At 41.2% G+C, this 19,664-nt stretch overlaps 1 protein-coding gene across 4 annotated transcripts in view; it reads left to right on the top strand.

Annotated features, from left to right (window-relative positions):
• Positions 1 to 19,664, top strand: part of usp15 (ubiquitin specific peptidase 15) — a 60,836-nt gene that overhangs the window by 1,143 nt on the left and 40,029 nt on the right. For 3 of the 4 annotated variants that reach the window (XM_084049395.1, XM_084049394.1, XM_084049393.1), the window contains exons 2-5: positions 1,074 to 1,201; positions 4,339 to 4,469; positions 14,236 to 14,362; positions 18,171 to 18,316. In XM_084049395.1, coding sequence (XP_083905521.1) covers positions 1,074 to 1,201; positions 4,339 to 4,469; positions 14,236 to 14,362; positions 18,171 to 18,316 — 532 coding nt within the window. Of the gene's footprint in view, positions 1 to 1,073; positions 1,202 to 4,338; positions 4,470 to 7,883; positions 7,918 to 14,235; positions 14,363 to 18,170; positions 18,317 to 19,664 lie in introns of those variants that run through there. The other variant, XM_084049396.1, reaches the window with a different exon arrangement.

The raw sequence follows: 19,664 nt of genomic DNA, 5'->3' as shown, positions 1-19,664 counted from the left end.
CTATCGATCTGTGCCAGACAGTCTGCTGTGTGTGTGTCAGTCTGTGTCTGTGCTGTTTGTGTCTGTCATCATCCATCAGTCTGTGCTGTTTGTGTCTGTGTTGTCTGTGTTCAGCCGACAGTCTGTCAGTGCGTTAGTCTGTCATCCATCAGTCTGTGCTGTGTCACTGTCTGTCACCCTCCAGCTCCACAGTTTCTGAGCGTTCCTTGTGCTTTCCTCCTAACACTCCTGATGGAAAATACTAACTACTATCTTAATGTGGTAGCCCCCCTGAATGTAGCCTGATGGAGAATAATAACTACTATCTTAATGTGGTAGCCACCCTGAATGTAGCCTAAGGGAGAATAATAACAACTGTCTTAATTCCATGGTAACCAGAATGCTCGCCCCAAAACACACTCGCCCCCCATTTCTTCTGCAGACCGCTCGCCCCCGGCGGTTCTTGTAATTCTTGTATTGGTTTTACTGAGGTTATGTTTAGGAATAAGGTTAGGTTTAGGCATAGTTTTACTTAGGTTAAGGTGAGGAATAAGGTTAGGTTTAGGCATAGTTTTACTTAGGTTAAGGTGAGGAATAAGGTTAGGTTTAGACATAGTTTACTGAGGTTACATTTAGCAATATGGTTAGGTTTAGACATAGTTTTACTTAGGTTAAGGTGAGGAATAAGGTTAAGTTTTTACATAGTTTTACTGAGGTTACGTTTAGGAATAAGGTTAAGTTAAGATATAGTTTTACTGAGCTTACGTTTAGGAATAAGGTTAGGTTTAGGCATAGTTTTACTGAGGTTATGTTTAGGAATAAGGTTAGGTTTAGGCATAGTTTTACTGAGCTTACGTATTGGAATAAGTTCAGGTTTAGACATAGTTTTACTGAGGTTATGCTTAGGAATAAGGTTAGGTTTAGGCATAGTTTTACTGAGGTTACGTTTAGGAATACCCGGTGGCGATCGTTCCGAGGTCGCCGGATTTACCCGGGGCGAGCATGTTTTGGGGCGAGCGTGCGTGTATTCCCCGAATGTAGCCTTGTCACTAAAGCACAGCTGCTTTACCGTGTCCCTTTTCTCCTCTCCACAGGTACCTAATAGACAGTCACTGGTTCAAACAGTGGAAGAAATATGTGGGATTTGACAGCTGGGACAAATACCAGATGGGGGACCAGAATGTCTACCCAGGACCCGTGGACAACTCGGGTCTTCTCAGAGGTAAGACAGATGGAAGCCTGCCTGCCTGCCTGCCTGCCTGCTGTATTTGAGTGGTTCTCAAACGACCCCCATAACTCTGAGAGAGTACAACCATGTTGTACTCTCTCAGAGTTACAGGCCTGTATAAGGGTCCATTCGATTACATTTGTACTTGCTTACAGGTATAAGGGTCCATTTGAACCCTCTCGCCGAACCCAAAGTATCCCTGGGCCTCCCTTTGAGAACCACTGGTGTATTTGACATAATGTTGTACTGGTGAATACTTGTAAATCTGTGTTACTGCGTAGCTAATTAGGTAGGGTTTTATTGCAGAAGTAAAAAAAAGGGTCCCGGTAGTCCCTGTTGGGAAATTTACACCAATGTGTCTCCATCCATACATCGTCTTCTGTTACGTATCGGGGTCGTGACCACAGACGTCCAGGTTTGGCCAGGATTCGATTGACCCGGTTTGACCCGGATTGACCCCACAGAGTCCCAACAGATCTCTTCTAAAACAACCTGAAATGTCCCGGTCGCTACCAATTTATCCCGGTTTTCACCACAGTCAAAATATCACTTGTGTGGGTTTTTGTTACATAGACGTTTACCATGTTCTGTTCTGTTGAAAGGTGCAGTCCACTAGGTGTGCTAAGTGCCAAAATAGTTGTCCCGCATCGTGACGAAAACACCAAGTAGGGGAAAAGAAGTCTAAAACATTGTCAAAAGTAGCATGAATAGCCGGTCTGCAAGCTCACAATCTTGAGCTGGTAGATCGGCTATTCTTATGATTCAACCCATTAAGACCGGGAACACATCTGTCATTTTAGATTTTAGACACTTCAACTTCTTATACTTTGGCTATTCAAAAATAGCAGATATACAGCCTCATAGCGCGGCACTTGTAGATCTGCCATTTATTTGAAAAACCATGAATATTTGTGCAAATCTTTGAATATATATATATTCTTTGTTAAGCGAACATTTGTAACTCTTAAGTTTTGGCTTCTGGGGATTCTACAAATGTACAAAACAAAATGTACAAATTGATATGTATTTGGCCGCCGACCCCCATCTTAAAATATGGGACCCCCGCAGAAGCAAAGATTTGAGTTACAAATGTTCACTTAGAAAAAATATATATATGTTCAAAGGTTTGCACACATTTTCACGATTTTTCAAATATAGCAGATCTACAAGCTCATAGCGCGGCACTCGGTGCCGCGCTATGAGCTTGTAGATCTGCTATTTTTGAATAGCCAAAGTATAAAATAATGGTTAAAGTGGTTAAACAGATGTCATTAAGTGATGATTAAAGGGTACCGGTTTTGGTTTGTCACCAATATTGTCACCTTTAGTGTCGCTCGCTAAAACTGCCAAGTTCAGTCTAATAATAGTCGTTGAAGTCATTGATGGAGAGAATTCAGATGGAAGGAGAGAACAAAGGCACATTGTTGACGTCGTCGTGTGGAAAGTTCTCCCACAATACAATACTTTTTTTACCCCCCTTTTTTGTGCCTTTTGTGTGAAAGACGGCCGTTAAGGACAGAACAGTGGAAATGGTTTGCTTTTCATGTTTCTCTTTCTTTGAGCTTATATATCGTCTCTCTGTCGGGTGGAAAAACCTCATATGTGCAAAACTGTTACTTTTCAGGATTACGAATTCAAGAATAGCAAAAGTAGCAGATCTACAAGCTCGAAACGCGTCGCGAAGCGACGCGTTTTCGAGCTTGCGGATCCACTACTTTTGATGCTTTTGTGTGACACTTTAGTATGATCAAGTAGGGCGTTAATTTACGAAAAACATGTTCAAATATGGAGATAAGAGATAAGAGTTTTCTATACTGATATTAAAGGAGTAGTTCACCCAAAAGATTTTTTTTGGTTTTGTCGCATTCCTAAGCCAATAATTTGACGACCGGCGGTAAGATGCTAATGTATCCGGCAGGATCCAACCGGAAATACACCCAGGCCTCAAATTACTGGCTTAGAAATGTCTCAAAAACAAAAGAAATCGCCATGAATTCTAGCCTTCATGGTGTGTGTAATTGATAGAAAGTAAGTCATTTTTTGGGTGAACTATTCCTTTAACCCATTCAAACCGGGAATGCATCTGTGTAATTTTAGATTTCTTTGGCTATTCAAAACTAGCAGATATACAAGCTCATAGTGGCTTGTAGATCTGCCATATTTTGAACGATCTTGAATTATTTTGCAAATCCTTGACTATATAGATTTTTGAGATTCTACAAATGTCTTTTAAATCCTAACAATTTTTGAAAAAAACGTGTTGCTATATCAGTGGTGCTCAAACCTTTTCATGTCAAGGACCCCCCAAATTACATGTTTTTGACCGCCGACCCCCATCAAAATATGTTGTTCCAGGGACCCCCCAGAAGCAAAGATTTTAGTTACAAATTTTGTTTAAAAAAATATATGTATTCAAAGATTTGCACAAATATAGCAGATCTACAAGGCGCCGGCTATGAGCTTACAGATCTGCTATTTTTGAATAGCCAAAGAATATAAAATAATGGTTTAGCTCAAATCCTAAAATGACAGATGCGTTCTGGATTTAATGTGTAAAGAAGTCCTTACGCCAGGGGTCTTCAACGTTTTCAGGCCAAGGACCCCTTGGCTGAGAGCGAGATAAAGCAGGGACCCCCATTATATATTGTGTAAAATATGTATTTTTTCATAGATTTCATAGGCAGCTTCATAGACTTGTTTCACAGCACTATCATGTTGGATTCATGTTAATGTGTATTTACAGACATTTAACCATGTACTTAAACAATACTTAGTAAACCTGACCTTTTACTCTGTACTTAGTCTGCTTTTTTTTCCCCCTATACCAAACCACTTTGACAAAAATAGCAGATCTACAAGCGCACAACGCCTCGCAGCGCGAGGCGTTGTGTGCTTGTAGATCTGCTATTTTTGGCTAAAGTTCTCCTCAGAATTGGGATGTTTGGGTGAAGTGGTTAATGTAAAAATCACATACAGATTTGGCGGACCCCCTGTAGTAACTCTAGGGGTCCCGGACCCCCTGTTGAAGACCTCTGCTCTAGGTGTCCACTGAATCGGCTGAATCTGCTTGTTTTTTTCTCTCTCTTTTCCCTCTGGTTGCTCTCTCTCTCTCTCTCTCTCTCTCTCTCTAGACGGTGATGTGCTGGCCATCAAAGAGCACCTCATCGATGAGCTGGACTATATCCTGGTCCCCACGGAGGGCTGGAATAAGCTGCTCAGCTGGTACGGACTGATGGACTCCCAGGAGCCCATCTCGCGCAAGGTGAGGCCTCTGTCATCTTTAGAGCCCTGCCGTTATTTTATTCTTTGTTTTTTAAATCATTGGTTCTCAAAGTGGGAACCAGGGGGGAGCGTCACAATCATTTTAACCCTTTTATCCAGATTTTATCCTTTGGCTATTCACTCGGTGCCGTGCTGTGAGCTTGTAGATCTTGCTATTTTTGAAAAATCCTGAAAATGTGTGCAAATCTTTAAGTCTTTTTAAAACATTTAAAACATTTTTAACACAAATCTTTGCTTCTGGGGGTCCCTGGCACAACATATTTTCAGGTGGGCGTCCGCGGCCAAATACATATCAATTTAAGGGTCCTTGGCACTAAAAAGTTTGAGAACCACTGTTTTAAATGACATTCTGTATCTTCAATTATGCAGCCGATGATGGGGTTTTTTTCAACCCGGTGTCACATTTTTGGGTAAACATTTTCAAAGGTTTCCAAACTTTTGAGCTTGTAATAATGGTATTATTTTGAACAGGGCTTAAGTGGTTAAATAAAATACATTTTAAGAAAAAACTGTCAAAACGTCAGTAATAAGTGGTCTAAGGGATTGGTTCTCAAAGTGGGGTCCCGGGGCCCTTGGGGGGTTCCAGGGGGTCCCCAGCAAAATGAGTTAATTCAGCCTCACAGTCATTTTAACCGCTTTACGCATTTATATGTTGGCTATTCAAAAATAGCAGATCTTCGAGCTTGTATATATGCTATTTTAGAAAATATTTGAAAAATATCAAATTTTGAATCATTTAGATTTTTTTTTTACACAAATCTTCTCTTCTTGGGGGTTCCTGGCACAAATCCTTTTCAGATGGGGGTCCTTGGCCAAATACATATTCATTTGGGGGTCCTTGACATGAAAAAGTTTGAGAACCAGTGGTCTAAGGACCCTCCAAAATTGGGATCGGCATCACAACCCAAAAACCTGTCATGGTCGGGGCTCTAGCCATCAGCATACATACTGTAGGACCAGAACCGGGTTTGACTGGTGGACAGTGTGGTTTGCAATGTTGCATGAATGACAAATGAACCAAATGCCTTTCACTTACAAAGCCGGGATAAGCAAAAAATATCCCCAGACACGTCGTAGGTAAGGTCACAATTACAAATTTAAGTTGGCGATTAATTGTCACACAAATAATTGTGATTGACAATTTAATTGTGTGTTTGGCAGTGAACATTGAAACATATGAATAAAACGTCATTTTTGTTTGCCTTTTAGGCTTGGTAATCAAAAATTGCACAGGGCAGATATGACAAATAACTTAAATATACAAAGAAATGATTGACATATTTTATAAATGTATACATGTCAAAATAGCAGAACTAGCTGATCTACAAGCTTACAACGCGTCACGTTGTAAGCTTTTAGATCTGCTATTTCTGCTATTTTTTATATTTGAAAATGTGTTTTCAACATGGAAACGATTAAATAATTGTGATTAGACGATTATGTAATAATTGTGACGGGCCTAATCGTAGGCTATCGTAGGTCACTGTCAATTTCAAGGGGAGAAATGCAGGCCAACGGCAAGGCCATGTGAGGTTTGTTTATTACAAAGAGCAGCACATTTACATACAGGAGCCTGACCTGTGGATCCATATTGTTGAGCACAATGGTAGAAGCAGAGGACACTGGAAGACCTCTTAAAGGGATAGTTCACCCCCAAAATGACTTTTTTTCCTATCGATTAGTCACCCCATGGAGACTTGAATTCATGGATATTTTTTAGTTTTTGATGACCAGCGGACCGGTATGCAGCGGTTCTGGTAGGAGACACAAAGGAGACTCTTTGTGTCTCCTATACCGGAACCACTGCCGGTCATCACATTATTGGCTTAGAAATGCGACAAAAACAATTCCAAGAATTCAAGTCTTGAAGGGGTGACTAATCGATAGAAAAAGTCATTTTCGGGTGAACTATCCCTTTAATATCAGTATATTGTCGCTGTTCGGGGCAGAAACCTCTTATCTCCATATTTTACATTTTTGTGTTTTTTCCTAAATTCCTACTTGATCATACTACAGCATCTCACAAAAAAGGCCATCAAAAGTAGCATATCCGCCGATATCGAGCTTGTAGATCTTGCCACTTTTGGAATTTGAATCCTGAATCCAGTTTTTTTGGACACATGAGGTTTCCACCCAACACCCGAGACGGTATAAGCTGGACCCCCTCCTCCAGATAACTTTCAAGTGAGCGTGGGGGGGAATCCAATCCCCCAGGCATGGGCCAGCCTTTCCCCTTCTCTGCACGCAGCTTGGATTTGCTCAGCTATACAGTATGTCTCATTTCAACACTGATACCATATTAGCAAAACCCTCTGGCGTGGCCACGTGGAACACAACGTGTCTACATCTGGGCCGGGTTCTAAAATACTGAACTGCAAAGGGAGGCTGGGATCCATGTGTTGACTGCCAAAGCTCTATTGCGTAAAGCAAGTGGTTCTCCAACTTTTCATCTTATTTCAAGGAATCCCAATAACAGAGAGTACAAATAGAATCAAATGGACCCTCTTAAGGCAGGGGTCTTCAACCTTTTTCAGTCCAAGGACACCTTAGGTGAGAGAGAGATGAAGCAGGGACCCCCACTACATATTAGAGTCACGTTAACCCATTAAAACCTGAAGATGTTTTGGGGGAAAATATCAAAAGTGTTTTGGATGGTTTATTTCTATACATAAATCTTCTCTTCTGGGGGTCTCCCAGAAAAATCTTTTCAGGTGGGGTGTCCGCGGCCAAATACAAATCAATTTGGGGGTCCTTGACGTGAAAAAGTTGGAGAACCACTGCTCTGGGGAATAGTAATTAGACACACACATCCTGCCATATTATAGTCACAACGTCTCGCAGCACGAGGCGTTAATCGTGAAACACAATTTTATACAATATAGAGGGGGGGGGGGTCCCTTCTTCATCTCTCTCTCTCAGCTAAGGAGGTCCTTGGCCTGAAAAAGGTTGCAGGCTCCTGCAGTAGTGTCCAAACAGCTGAAGAACAGTTTTATACTTCTTCAGCGTGGGTCTATTTCTAAACCTCACAGGTTGTGCTGCTTCACTTCCTTCCGCTGAAGCCAGTCAACTCTGAAAATCTGGCCAGTCATCACGGCATCATGGCCGCTCCGCTGGGTCTTAAAGCCCAACGTTATACTTTGTGGCCTGGCTGTCTGGTGTCGCGCACCCAAAGTAAAGCAGCTTAGATATACAAGCTCACGGCGTGCTGGGAACGCCGCACATTGTGAGCTTGTAGATCGTCAATAATCTCGCTCGCCCTGTCCCTAGGACCCTCCCATTCTTGCCATGTATGTCGTGGGGGGGTGGGGGGGGGTGGGGTGGGGTGGGGGGTGGTATCAGGTGGCTGGTTGAGGTTCTATTTTCAGCCAGGGGTTTCTGGATGACAGAACAGCTACATGGAGCGATCTACGAGACACAACATGCAGGAGGTTCATTATTTTCTTTCCTTGCTTTCTCCCCCTGCTTCCCCCCCCCCCCCCCCAACCCCTCCCTCAACCCCCCCCCCCCCCCCCCCCTTCGTTTGCTTTCTCAAAATGTGTTGGATTTTTCTTTGGAGCTAAAGAAGGCGCCGGTTCGGTGGGGTTTGGTTTGGAGGGCGGCCGGCCGAGCGTTTTGAAGGGATTTCAAAAGGAAGGACCGTACGGACGGCCGCTGGGGGTCGGACACCCATGGGGGGTCTTCGCGCCGTGTGCCCCCCCTCCCCTACCCATCCACCCACCCCCCCCCCTCTCTCTACTCCTCCTACCGTTTGCTTTGGACGGCCAGACCAGAAGAGAAGGAACATCGGAGCATTTTAAGTGGAGAGAGAGAGACAGAGAGAGAGAGAGAGAGACGGGGGGAAAGAGGAGATAAGCGGGGGGAGGGAGGGAGGGAGGGAGGGAGGGAGAGGGTGTTGATGCTCCTTTCTGTTCAGAGGTGTTTCTGTCACAGGTTTGGGTGAGAAGAAGTTTGTCTTTTCTCCCCCCCCCCCACCCTTTTGGTGCAGAAAGAAACACACGGGTGTTGTGCAAGGTGCAAGGGGTGGGGGCAAGTTGTAGGAGGGTGTTGAATATGAGCTGTGTGTGTTCTCTGCGGGACAGCGGTGAGCTCAGGCTGTGTGTGTGTGTGTGTGTGTGTGTGTGTGTGTAGGTGTGGGGCCGGTAGCGGAGGAGGGGGGGTTTCTGAAATAAATAGGCTGGGACCCCTCAGCTGTTTCCACGCGTCACACTGCTAAATTAGGCACCCTCACCCCTGACGCGCTTTTCTCATATGAGGAGGGGTCTGGGCTGGGGGGGGGGGCGGGGGGCTACGCAGGACAGGAAGCTAATTTGTCCGCCGGACACAGCAGCTGGCCTGTGTCACGTCGCTAGACGTCACCAGGCTGCAGCTTCGGTTAGGGCTGTCACCATTACACATTTAACTTGGTGATTCATTGTCTCTCAAATAATTGCGATTTACGATTTTTATTGTGTGTTTGGCATTGAACATTATGAAGCCTTTTAAGGCTTTGTTATAAAACATTGGGCAGATGTGACAAACAACTGAAATATGCAAAGAAATTATTGACACATTCAATCATTTTAATGCCTGTACAAATAGCAGAAATAGCTGATATACAAGCTTACAACGCACTACGAAGTGACGCGTTGTAAGCTTGTAGATCTGCTATTTCTGCTTTTTTGATATTTGAAAATGTGTGACAAAATTTCAACGTGGAAACGATTATGACTATTTTGCAAAAATAATTGTGATTATCTCAAATAATTGCGATTTAGACGATTATGTAATAACTGTGACAGACCTAGCTTTGGGTTGTTTTACCAGGCAGATAGAGGTGTTTTAGTTTGTTTTAAAGGCCAAGATCACTTTGGTAGAGGTCTGGGTTGTGTATTTACCCTGTCATGATCTAACTCCAAAGGTGGACAAGAAAGCAAAAATAATTGCTCCATTGATTAGAAATTTATAATTGAAAATATGCTTCTCTTTGACTTACATTATGCAGTGAAACAGCCGTCAAAGTACTGTTTGTTTGTTGTTGATTTTGCTATTTTTATTAGGAAGACAACCCGGACTGGATCCGCAGATCCGGATCTTCAAATAGTAAAATCAACAACAGAAAATAAACAGTACTGGGTTTGGTGATGTTCTATATTGTCTGAATCAGCTTTGTTTGTGTTCGTTTATGTGCTAAAAGAGTGACTTTGGACAGTTGTCTCACCATACAATGTAAGTCAATGAGGAGCATATTTTAAATCATCAATTTCTAATCAATGGAGCAATTATTTTTTATTTCTTGTCCACCTTTGGAGTAACATCATGGCAAGGTAACTACACAACCCAAACCTCTACCAAAGTGGTCTTGCCCTTTAGCAGGCAGATAGAGATGTGTTTTGATTTGTTTTAACAGGTAGATAGATGTGTTTTGGTTTGTTTTACCAGGTAGATGGATGTGTTTTGGTTTGTTTTACCAGGTAGATGGATGTGTTTTGGTTTGTTTTAACAGGTAGATAGATGTGTTTTGGTTTGTTTTAACAGGTAGATAGATGTGTTTTGGTTTGTTTTACCAGGTAGATGGATGTGTTTTGGTTTGTTTTACCAGGTAGATGGATGTGTTTTGGTTTGTTTTACCAGGCAGATAGATGTGTTTTGTAGTAAAGAGTAAAGAAAAGAAAGAATAGGATGTCCAAAGTGGCTCACATGTCCATGGAACTTTGCAAGAGCATATGAATACATCCTGTGTATCATGTTGATTTCTTACGCCTGCGTTTATACTTAGCTGCGAGTGACGGTGTCTTGTACCAAAGAATAGTAGATCTATAGGCTCACACCGTGTCGCAGCACAACAGGGTGTGTGAGCTTGTAGATCTGCTACTTTCGGTGCACTATACACACGTATAAATCAGACATCACTGCTCCTTGGTGGTAAACAGCGCTTCAGAGTGCAGAGGAGGTGATAGAACTAGTTGACTGGCATTTCAGCAGTAACAACAACAAGTGTTTCTTAACCCATTCAGTTTGGGAACGTATACTGTGTCATTTTAGATTATTAGATATAACCATTATTTTATACTTTTGGCTATTCAAAAATAGCAGATATACATAGCGTGGCACCGAGACATTTTATATGTTGTTCCAGGGACCCCCAGAAGCAAAGATTTGAGTTAGAAATGTATATTTATGACACAAGCGCTACTCGGCGCTACTCTGTGCCAAGCTACGAGCTTTCTGCAAAAGCTTTCCCCACAATACTGAATACTCGGGTTCAAGTGGTCAAGAACACTCTATGGCCTTCAGACATTCTTGTTTTGGGGGTAAAGTAAGAAGCAAAACGAGCACAACCTCAGTCCTTTCTAAAACAACACTTTACCGGGCGGGTGCACGGCTCAATAACACTTCAATGTATAAGACAAAAGAATTGCCTGCACTCCAAAGTGCTTCTGGTACTTTTTAATTCATGAGAAGGCATGGGCAAACAAACACTCAAAACAACGTGTTTGTTTTTGCCCGAGCCTTGAATCATGAGTTTGAAAGTACCTGACAGACTTCGGAATGCTGGCAAGTCTTATATCTTATGCAGTAGTGGTCCCCCTGGTCGGGGGACCAGGGAGTCCCCAGCAAACTTATATAGCATCACAATAATTTTAAGGATATTTTATCTCGTGGCTATTAAAACATCTTGAACATTTGTGCATCTTTTAAAGCGAACATTCTTATTTTTTTCTGGAGGTCCCTGGCACAAAATATTTTGAGATGGGGGGGGGTCCGCAGCCAAATGCATATCATTTTGGGGGTCCTTGACATGAACAAGTTTGAGAACCGCTGCTTTAGTGTTATATCTTCCAGTGATCCCTGGGACTTGAATTTAGCAGCTAAAGGAGTCTGTCACTCTGCTCCTGGGACTGTGATTCTGACTGACCTCCCCGAAGGCAGCGTCCACCTGTCTTCGTTTGTAGAGAGAGAACAAATGGCTTCTCTCCTCCTTCCTTCAGGTTGCTGCTGCTCATGCAGACACTCTGTGCAGCCAGGCTGTGAGTGAGAGAGCTGTGTTTTACTAACTAGTTTACGCTGAAAAGGTAGTCGTACCTACATCAGCGCGACGGTCACCGCCAGCGGCTAGGCTCGGCTACGCTATATCATTCAACATGCTGAAGCTGGTATGTAGGCCTGTCGCAGTTGTTGTATAATCGACTAGTCCAGGGGTCTTCAACAGGGGTCCGGGACCCCAAGGGGGTCCTCAGAACTACTATAGGGGGTCTGCCAAATATTTGTGTGATAGGAACTTTCTTTTTTACATTATAACCACTTAAACCCTAGCATTCCTTTTCTCCTAGCATTCCTTTTCAAAAATAGCAGATCTACAAGCTCACAACGCCTCGCGCTGCGAGGCGTTGTGAGCTTGTAGATCTGCTATTTTTGGCAAAGATGTATATCGTGTTGAGAGAAAAAAGAGCAGACCAAGTAAAAAAATAGTTTAATCTGCATCTTAATTGTATACAATATGTAGAGGGGGTCCTTGCTTCATCTCTCTCTCAGCTAGGGGGTCCTTAGCCTGAAAACATTGAAGACCCCTGGTCTAGTCGCAATTATTTGAGATAATCGCTTTGGCATTTGGGATCTTGTTTATTTTGATACACTTATTGGTTTTTAGCTCTTGCTCATTTGATTTTCCTATTTGTCTCATCTGGTTAAGACAGTAGGTAGCTGATATATTGCACTTTTACCGTAGCGCTAGGTATACTCTTAGTTGCTTGTTTTAGAAGAGAATGCACTTAAGAGACTTCTGGTGATTAGTAGTTTCCTTGTATGCACTTATTCTAAGTCGCTTTGGATAAAAGAGTCTGCTAAATGACCGTAATGTAATGGAAGAATTACATGTTGAAAAATGTTCATACATTTTCAAATATTTAAAAAAGCACAAATAGCAGATTTGCAAGCTTACAACGAGTCACAAGCGTTGTAAGCTTGTAGATCTGCTATTTCTGCTTTTTTTAATATGTATTTTTTTTACTTTTCTTTTTTAAAGTATAATAATATTAAACGTGTCAGTCATTGTTTAGTATATTTAAGTTATTTGCCATATCTGACCTGTGCAATGTTTTATTACGCCTAAAAGGCAAACCAAAAACCAAAAACATGTTCTACTGTTCAATGCCAAAAACACAATTAAATCGTTAATAGTTATTTGAGTGACAATTAATCGTCAACTTAAAGTTGTAATGGTGACACCTTTACTGTGATGTAAAGGGTGTGAATGACGGAGGGAGCGGTTTCTCTGCTTCCATTCTTCTGTCAGGACTTGTTTCATGGTTTAGGGAGTTGCCAGTTTTAGCAAAGTCAGGCGTTTGAAGTTCTGGAAAATGTCCAAGGTCTTTTTCTTCTTGCATTTTGCTACTGTATATGTTTGAAATGCTCTGATTTAGTACTCAAGGAGCTGGAGGGCAAGTGAGCTTGTGTTTTTTTTGTCATAAATTACATTTTTACTCTCGCATTTAGCTTTGTCTCCAGTGGACGGACACCTGTACTCCTAATTTGTATTACTAATTGTTTGTGCATCAAAGTATACGTTTAATACAGCTATCTTTTATTGTCTTATGGGTGTGTACAAAAAAATAAATAATTGCATATCGTTGTTGTCGGGCAGAACAATCTCATCATGTACATCAATGACCTACCAGATGTGTGTCAAAATGTTCATGCCCAGATGTATGCAGATGATTTAGTCATTGTGTCATCTGGTAGGGACTTGACAGAGGCTTCCTTAGTCCTGACATCTGTGCTGACCAGTGTTCACTGTTTGTCTGCATGGTAGACAAACAGACTGACCGTGTCTTGGTCAGTCGCTAAACTCGCTATAGCATCAATGGAACAGAAGGTGGCAGTAAGGGGTACGGGGAGAGTTAAGTGTTGAGGGCTGAGGTAGAGTCTGAAGAGGTGAATCTTCAGGTTACGGCTCAACATTGGTCAGTGAGTCTGCATTTCTTCTAACTGCAACGGGGGGTTTGTTCCACAGTCGCATGATGTAACTCTCACCCCGGTTATTCACGTGGATTAAGGTTCTCAGTGAGTCATTTGGATTCCATAGAAGACAGCATGTCTTTTATGGAAGCATGTCGCACAGCGAGAATAGCCGATCTACAAGCTCTCAAAGCGTCACATTGAGACCTTTATAGATTGGCTATTTCCGTTTATTATCTTTCTTCACCTGGTTGGCAGTATGGTTGGTATGTAGAACAGTAGGAACAACAATAAGTAGTAGAACATAATCAATAGGCTCTATGCACAGCAGCCATATTGGACAAGAAATTGGGCCCCTTCCTTACTTCCTTCACAGGTGTTACCAATGATTATAATGAAGGCTCTGTTCCATTTAGTGTAGCACAGTGGTTCTCAAACTTTTAAATTTCAAGGACCCCCATAACTCTGAGAGTGTACAAATGGAACCAAATGGTTCCATTTGTACACTCTCAGAGTTATACCCCCTCAAGGAACCATGAGGGTCCCTGGACCACACTTTGAGACCCACTGGTGTTTCCACTGAGCCAACATTCACAATATCAGCACCCTGACTCTGTTTGACCAGAATGGAGCAGAGCCTTCATTAGTATCATTGGTAACACCTGTGAAGGAAGTAAGAAGAGGCCCAATTTCTCTCCAAAATGGCTGCTGTGCATAGAGCCTATTGGGGGGGAGTGGGGGGGGCTCATTTTCTTTTTGCTTTAGTCCATGTAATGAATTCTAACCCGCTTGGCCGTCTTGTGTTTCGCCAGGTGGTGGAACAGGGTATGTTTGTGAAGCACTGCAAGGTGGAGGTGTACCTGACGGAGCTGAAGCTGTGTGAGGACAGCAACATGGACAACGTGGTGACCCGCCGCTTCAGCAAAGCCGACACGATAGGTACAGTAGGCGCTACTGTTCATTTTGTAGACTAAAACCATGACGACAAAATGTTTCGTCGACTACCTTTTTTCACTGACGAAAACGAAATAAAAACTACGCCGTGATGACTAAAGCTATGACTAAATATACTGACAATTTCATCAACAAATAAAGTAAAATGTTAGGGAGGGACTAGTGGAGAAGAGATCCAGTAGAACTAAAACACAAGTCATTTCATGTTTGGTTGCGCTCTGAAAAACAAAAAAAAGATCTACAAGCTCACAACGCGTCGCCGCCCAACGCGTTGTGAGCTTGTAGATCGGCTATTTTCTGCATACAGCCAAGTGAAAATCAGCCATTTCGGTGCCATCACAGCCTGCCAAAAAATGTTTTTAGTTGACTAAATCAACTGTAGATTTAGTCTACTAAAATCTTATATTTAGTCAACAAAAACTTTTCAGGCCAAATCTCATCAAATTTTACATTAACCACTTGAACCCCAGCATCCCTATTCTGAGGGGAACATTAGCCAATGATATCAGTACTCAAAAATAGCAGATCTACAAGCTCATAGCGATCGGTACCGCGCTATGAGCTTGTATATTGATACATGAGCTTGTATATCTGCTCTTTTTTCAACAAAAGATATTGGTGTCTGAAAAAACACATTGATAAGAAAGAAGCACAGGGGAAACCCGGTGACATCAGCAGGGTGACCTCAGGGCAGGTCATTTTATGAGGGTCATAAATAAGGTCAAAGTAAATAATAACTACATTGGAAGTTATTTTTTAACATTTCCTGAAAAGTAACAGTTCTAGACATACAAAGGTTTTCACCCGACAGTGACGATTATATTCAAATGAACATTATCGGTTGACATCACAAGTACTGAAGCCTAGAAATAAACATCAAAGAAAAATAAAAAAGTTTGCACACTGTGGCTCCCTTTGGAAACTTTTATTTTATTTTCCTTTGATATTTATTTTTCTTTGATGCTTTAGAGTTCAGCACCTGCCATTTAAACGGTATGAGGATATGTGTCACCTCCTTTGATCCTCGCCTAGAAATAGCGACTAATAATCAGGGACAAACTCAAATAAATACCTCATTATGTTAATGACGACTGCCCTCTCCCACAAAGCTGGAGTGACAAGCAACTGAAAAGTTGAGTTTTTTTTTTCAGGCCGCGACACCCCAAAATAATCATATTTGAACTGGGGACCCCACCCCCCCCCACCCTCACAAGCGCTTGGAATTGTAGGAGTTGAGACATTACTTTTTTGAAAATAGCAGATCTACAAGCTCTTAACCCATTGAGACCTGGAACTGTGTCATTTTTTAGATTTGAGCTAAAAAGCATTATTTTACACTTTGGGCTATTCAAAAATAGCAGATATACAAGCTCGTAGCGCGGCTTTGAAAAATCGAGAAAATGTGTGCAAATCATTGAATATATATATTTTTTAAAGCGAACATTTTTAACTCAAATCGTTGCTTCTGGGGGGTCCCTGGAACAAAACATTTTGATGGGGGTCCGCGGCCAAATACATATCATTTTGGGGGTCCTTGACATGAAAAAAATTGAGCACCACTGATATAGAAACATACGTTTTTCAGAAAACTGTTGGGATTTAGGATACATGTAGAATCGGCTTGTGTCGCATCATGATATTGGGCTAACAATATTGATTCAATATGACATTGTTATTATTATTATATATGTTTATTATCTTCAGTTTGGTGGAATATTAATATTACATAATACATCGTATTTATAGCACTTGAAAAAAAGCGGACAAGCGAGGTGGTGACCTCTAACTCTAAACCATAGACACTAATAACACATATGATATCAATACTGCATAAACATGAATTCCACTAACCTCTAAACATCGCCTATAGAGAGGGTCACTTGTAAAAATCCATAGATTAGATGTAGACCTGCTGGATGCAGAAATAACTGCCTTGATGCAGTAACATTAACGAGCGTAAGCGAGCGTCAGCTGGACACAGACTCGCGCCCCGCCCCTCTGCTGTGCTACAAAGTGACAGTTGGAGTCAGTGTAGTTTTACCTCTGAAGCTCTTGCATGTGACGGAAGACATGGATGATAATAATGATTATAGCGGTAAGTAAGCTCACATTGGGCTGTCGGGCAAGATACCTCTCATCTCCATATTCGTTTTTATTTTTTATTTTTTGTAAATTACCGCCCCTACTTGATCATACTACAGCGTCACACAAAAGCATAAAAAAGTAGCATATCTACAAACTCAAAACGCAGCGTGAAGCGATGCATGTTGAGAACAGTTTTGGACATGTATGAGGTTTCCGCCCGATAGAGACAATATCACACAACATACAGTAAAAACCCCTGTAAATTTCACTGGCAAAAGTTAAAGGTAGGGTAAGTGATTTTCTTTGGTTAAAATAAGTGTTAAACAGCTCTATGTTCTGATAGTACTCATTGCTATAGAGTGTTTGTTCAGTAACAGGAGTCTCCTTGTCTCTCCACCTCTTTATTAAACAGAAAATGCATTTTTGTTTCAGTTTCAGTTTCATTTCCAATTTCATCCAACCAGGACAGAGAACTCAATCAGGATACAGATTAAACAAGTGAAATTGGAAGTGATGACACTAAGAAATGAGCAGACACAATTGGAACTGGAACACTATAAAAATGAAGCTTAAAAATGGGTACTTTCTCCTGATTGGCTGAGATTTTGACACCTACCGGAAAATGTATTTTCTGTTTATTAAAGAGCTGGAGAGACGGGGAGACTCCTGTTACTGAACAAACACTCTATAGCAATAATTACTATCAGCATATAGTGCTTTAACCTTTTAACAAAATACTTTTTGTTTTAACCCAAAAATATCACTTACCCTACCTTTAACAAATAAACTGAAAATAGACAAAAAGAATAACAATAAATAATACACGTGGCACAATATATTGTGACACTCCTGATTTATAATGTTACCTCTGCCTTTTCGGGTCAGCTTAAACTATTAATGTATATTATAGTACAGTATGTAATGTATTATTATGGAAGCTGTTGATGATTGAAATAAATTAAACTTCACTATATAGGTTTAAAGTTGTTTAACTGAGTTTGATGCTATATTAGCACATTTTTGGGACCCCCTGTAAGCCCCTCAATAACCCCTGTCGGGTCCCCTGGACCCCACTTTGAGAACCACTGAATTAAACGTTGTTAATAATAAAATAAAATAAAATAATAAAAACAACTTTATTCCCATGGCACTTTTTACAAGGAGTTACAAAGTGCTGCACAGCAATTTGAGCATACAATATATAAAATAAAACATACACATTTAAAAGCCTAAGGATAGCAGAGATGAGGGAATAACATAAGTGAACAGAAGTGCTAACAAATAATGAAACACATTCTAGCAGACTAAAGAAATATAATTGTCCATAATTGTGTATGATAAGCTTCTGATAAGCTTACTGTTCTAAACTCCTATTTCTTTGAGGTTTTTTTTCTACACTGCTGAGTTCAATTGAGTTAATATTATTTACACAGCTGATTTCAATGAAGCTAATGAATGTTTAAGCCCATAAGTTTTTTTTCTTTTATTGTGTGGGTGGGGATACAACCATTCTTTTATACTTTGGCTATTACAAAATTGCAGATCTACAAGCTCATAGCGCGGCACAAACTTGTAGATCTGCTATTTTTAGAAAAAATATTGAAAATGTTTTCAAATCTTTGAGTATACTGTATATATATATTCTTTTAAAGCGACCACTGGTCCTAATGATGCCCCCGTCCGTCTGTCTCTGACCCTTTGTTTGCAGACATGATCGAGAAGGAGATGAGGAAGCTGTTCAGTATTCCGGAGGACAACGAGACGCGGCTGTGGAACCGGTACATGAGCAACACCTTTGAACCGCTCAACAAACCCGACAGCACCATCCAGGACGCAGGCCTGTACCAGGGACAGGTAGGAACCCTGACCTTGACCCTAACCCTGACCCTATAACCCATTGGTTCTCAAAGTGGGGTCCGGGGACCCCCAGGGGTCCTTCGGGGGTTTCCAGGGGGTACCCAGAAAAATGTGTTAATATAGCATTACAATAATTTTAACCACTTTAACCTTTTACACTTTGGCTATTCAAAAATAGCGGATCTACAAGCTCATAGCGCGGCACCGAGTGCCGCGCTATGAGCTTGTAGATCCGCTATTTTTGAAAAATCTTGAACATTTGTGCAAATCTTTGAATTTATATATTTTTAAAGCGAACATTTGTAACTCAAATCTTTGCTTCTGGGGGTCCCTGGAACAAAATATTTTGAGATGGGGGTCCGCGGCCAAATACATATCATTTTGGGGGTCCTTGACATGAAAAAGTTTGAGAACCACTGCTATAACCTAGCTCTGGTCCAGAGCGTCAGTGAGTTCTCTCCAACGCTCTGTTAGGAGCGCTGCTATTCCCATGGACCTTTAAAGGGGCTACACCATGAATTTCATTTTCTTTTAGGTTTTTAGTATTTTTTGGGCTCCCCAGTGTCTCTTGTACCCAAAAAAATATTTTTTTTTAACATTCAGTCATTCATGCTCATTTCATGGATTTCCTGAATGGGCGTGTCTGAACAGGCCATTTCAGAATGGCTGTGCAAGTGATGTCACTTGCACAGATTTTGCATTGACGATGGCCAGACAGAATTGCTCAGTAGCTCCCCCCTGCCCAATAGGACGTTTTGGTATTGCAGCTGAAAAAGCTTGGAATGACAGACAGTCAGATTGTGAGAAAAAATATCTGGATGTTTTTTAGGCTTACAACCTGTTTAAAACGTATTAGGGGGCAATATTTATATATAATATATATTTTTTAAATTCATGGTGTAGCCCCTTTAACCCATTCCATTCGGGAACACATACTGTCTTTTTGAGATTTGTAGCTATAACCATTATTTTTACATGAATAATTCAAAAATAGCAGATCTACAAGCTCATTGCGCTACGAGTTTGTAGATGATCTGCTATTTTTAACATTTGTGCAAATCTTTGAATAGCGAACATTTGTAACTCAAATCTTTGCTTCGGGGGTTCTACAAATGTCTTCAAATGTATGAAAAAAAATATATATATATGTTGCTATAATATAGTGATTCTCAAACTTTTTTCATGTCAAGGACCCCCAAAATTAAATGTATTTGTCCACGGACCCCCATCTCAAAATGTGTTGTTCCAGGGACCCCCAGAAGCAAAGATTTGAGTTAAAAATGTATATATATTCAAAGATTTGTACACATTTTCACGATTTCTAGCTCTGCTATTTTCGAATAGC

The sequence above is a fragment of the Gymnoscopelus microlampas genome (assembly GCF_963454915.1).
Source record: "Gymnoscopelus microlampas genome assembly, chromosome: 23".
NCBI lineage: Eukaryota > Metazoa > Chordata > Actinopteri > Myctophiformes > Myctophidae > Gymnoscopelus > Gymnoscopelus microlampas.
This window is presented reverse-complemented; position numbering and strand designations above follow the sequence as displayed.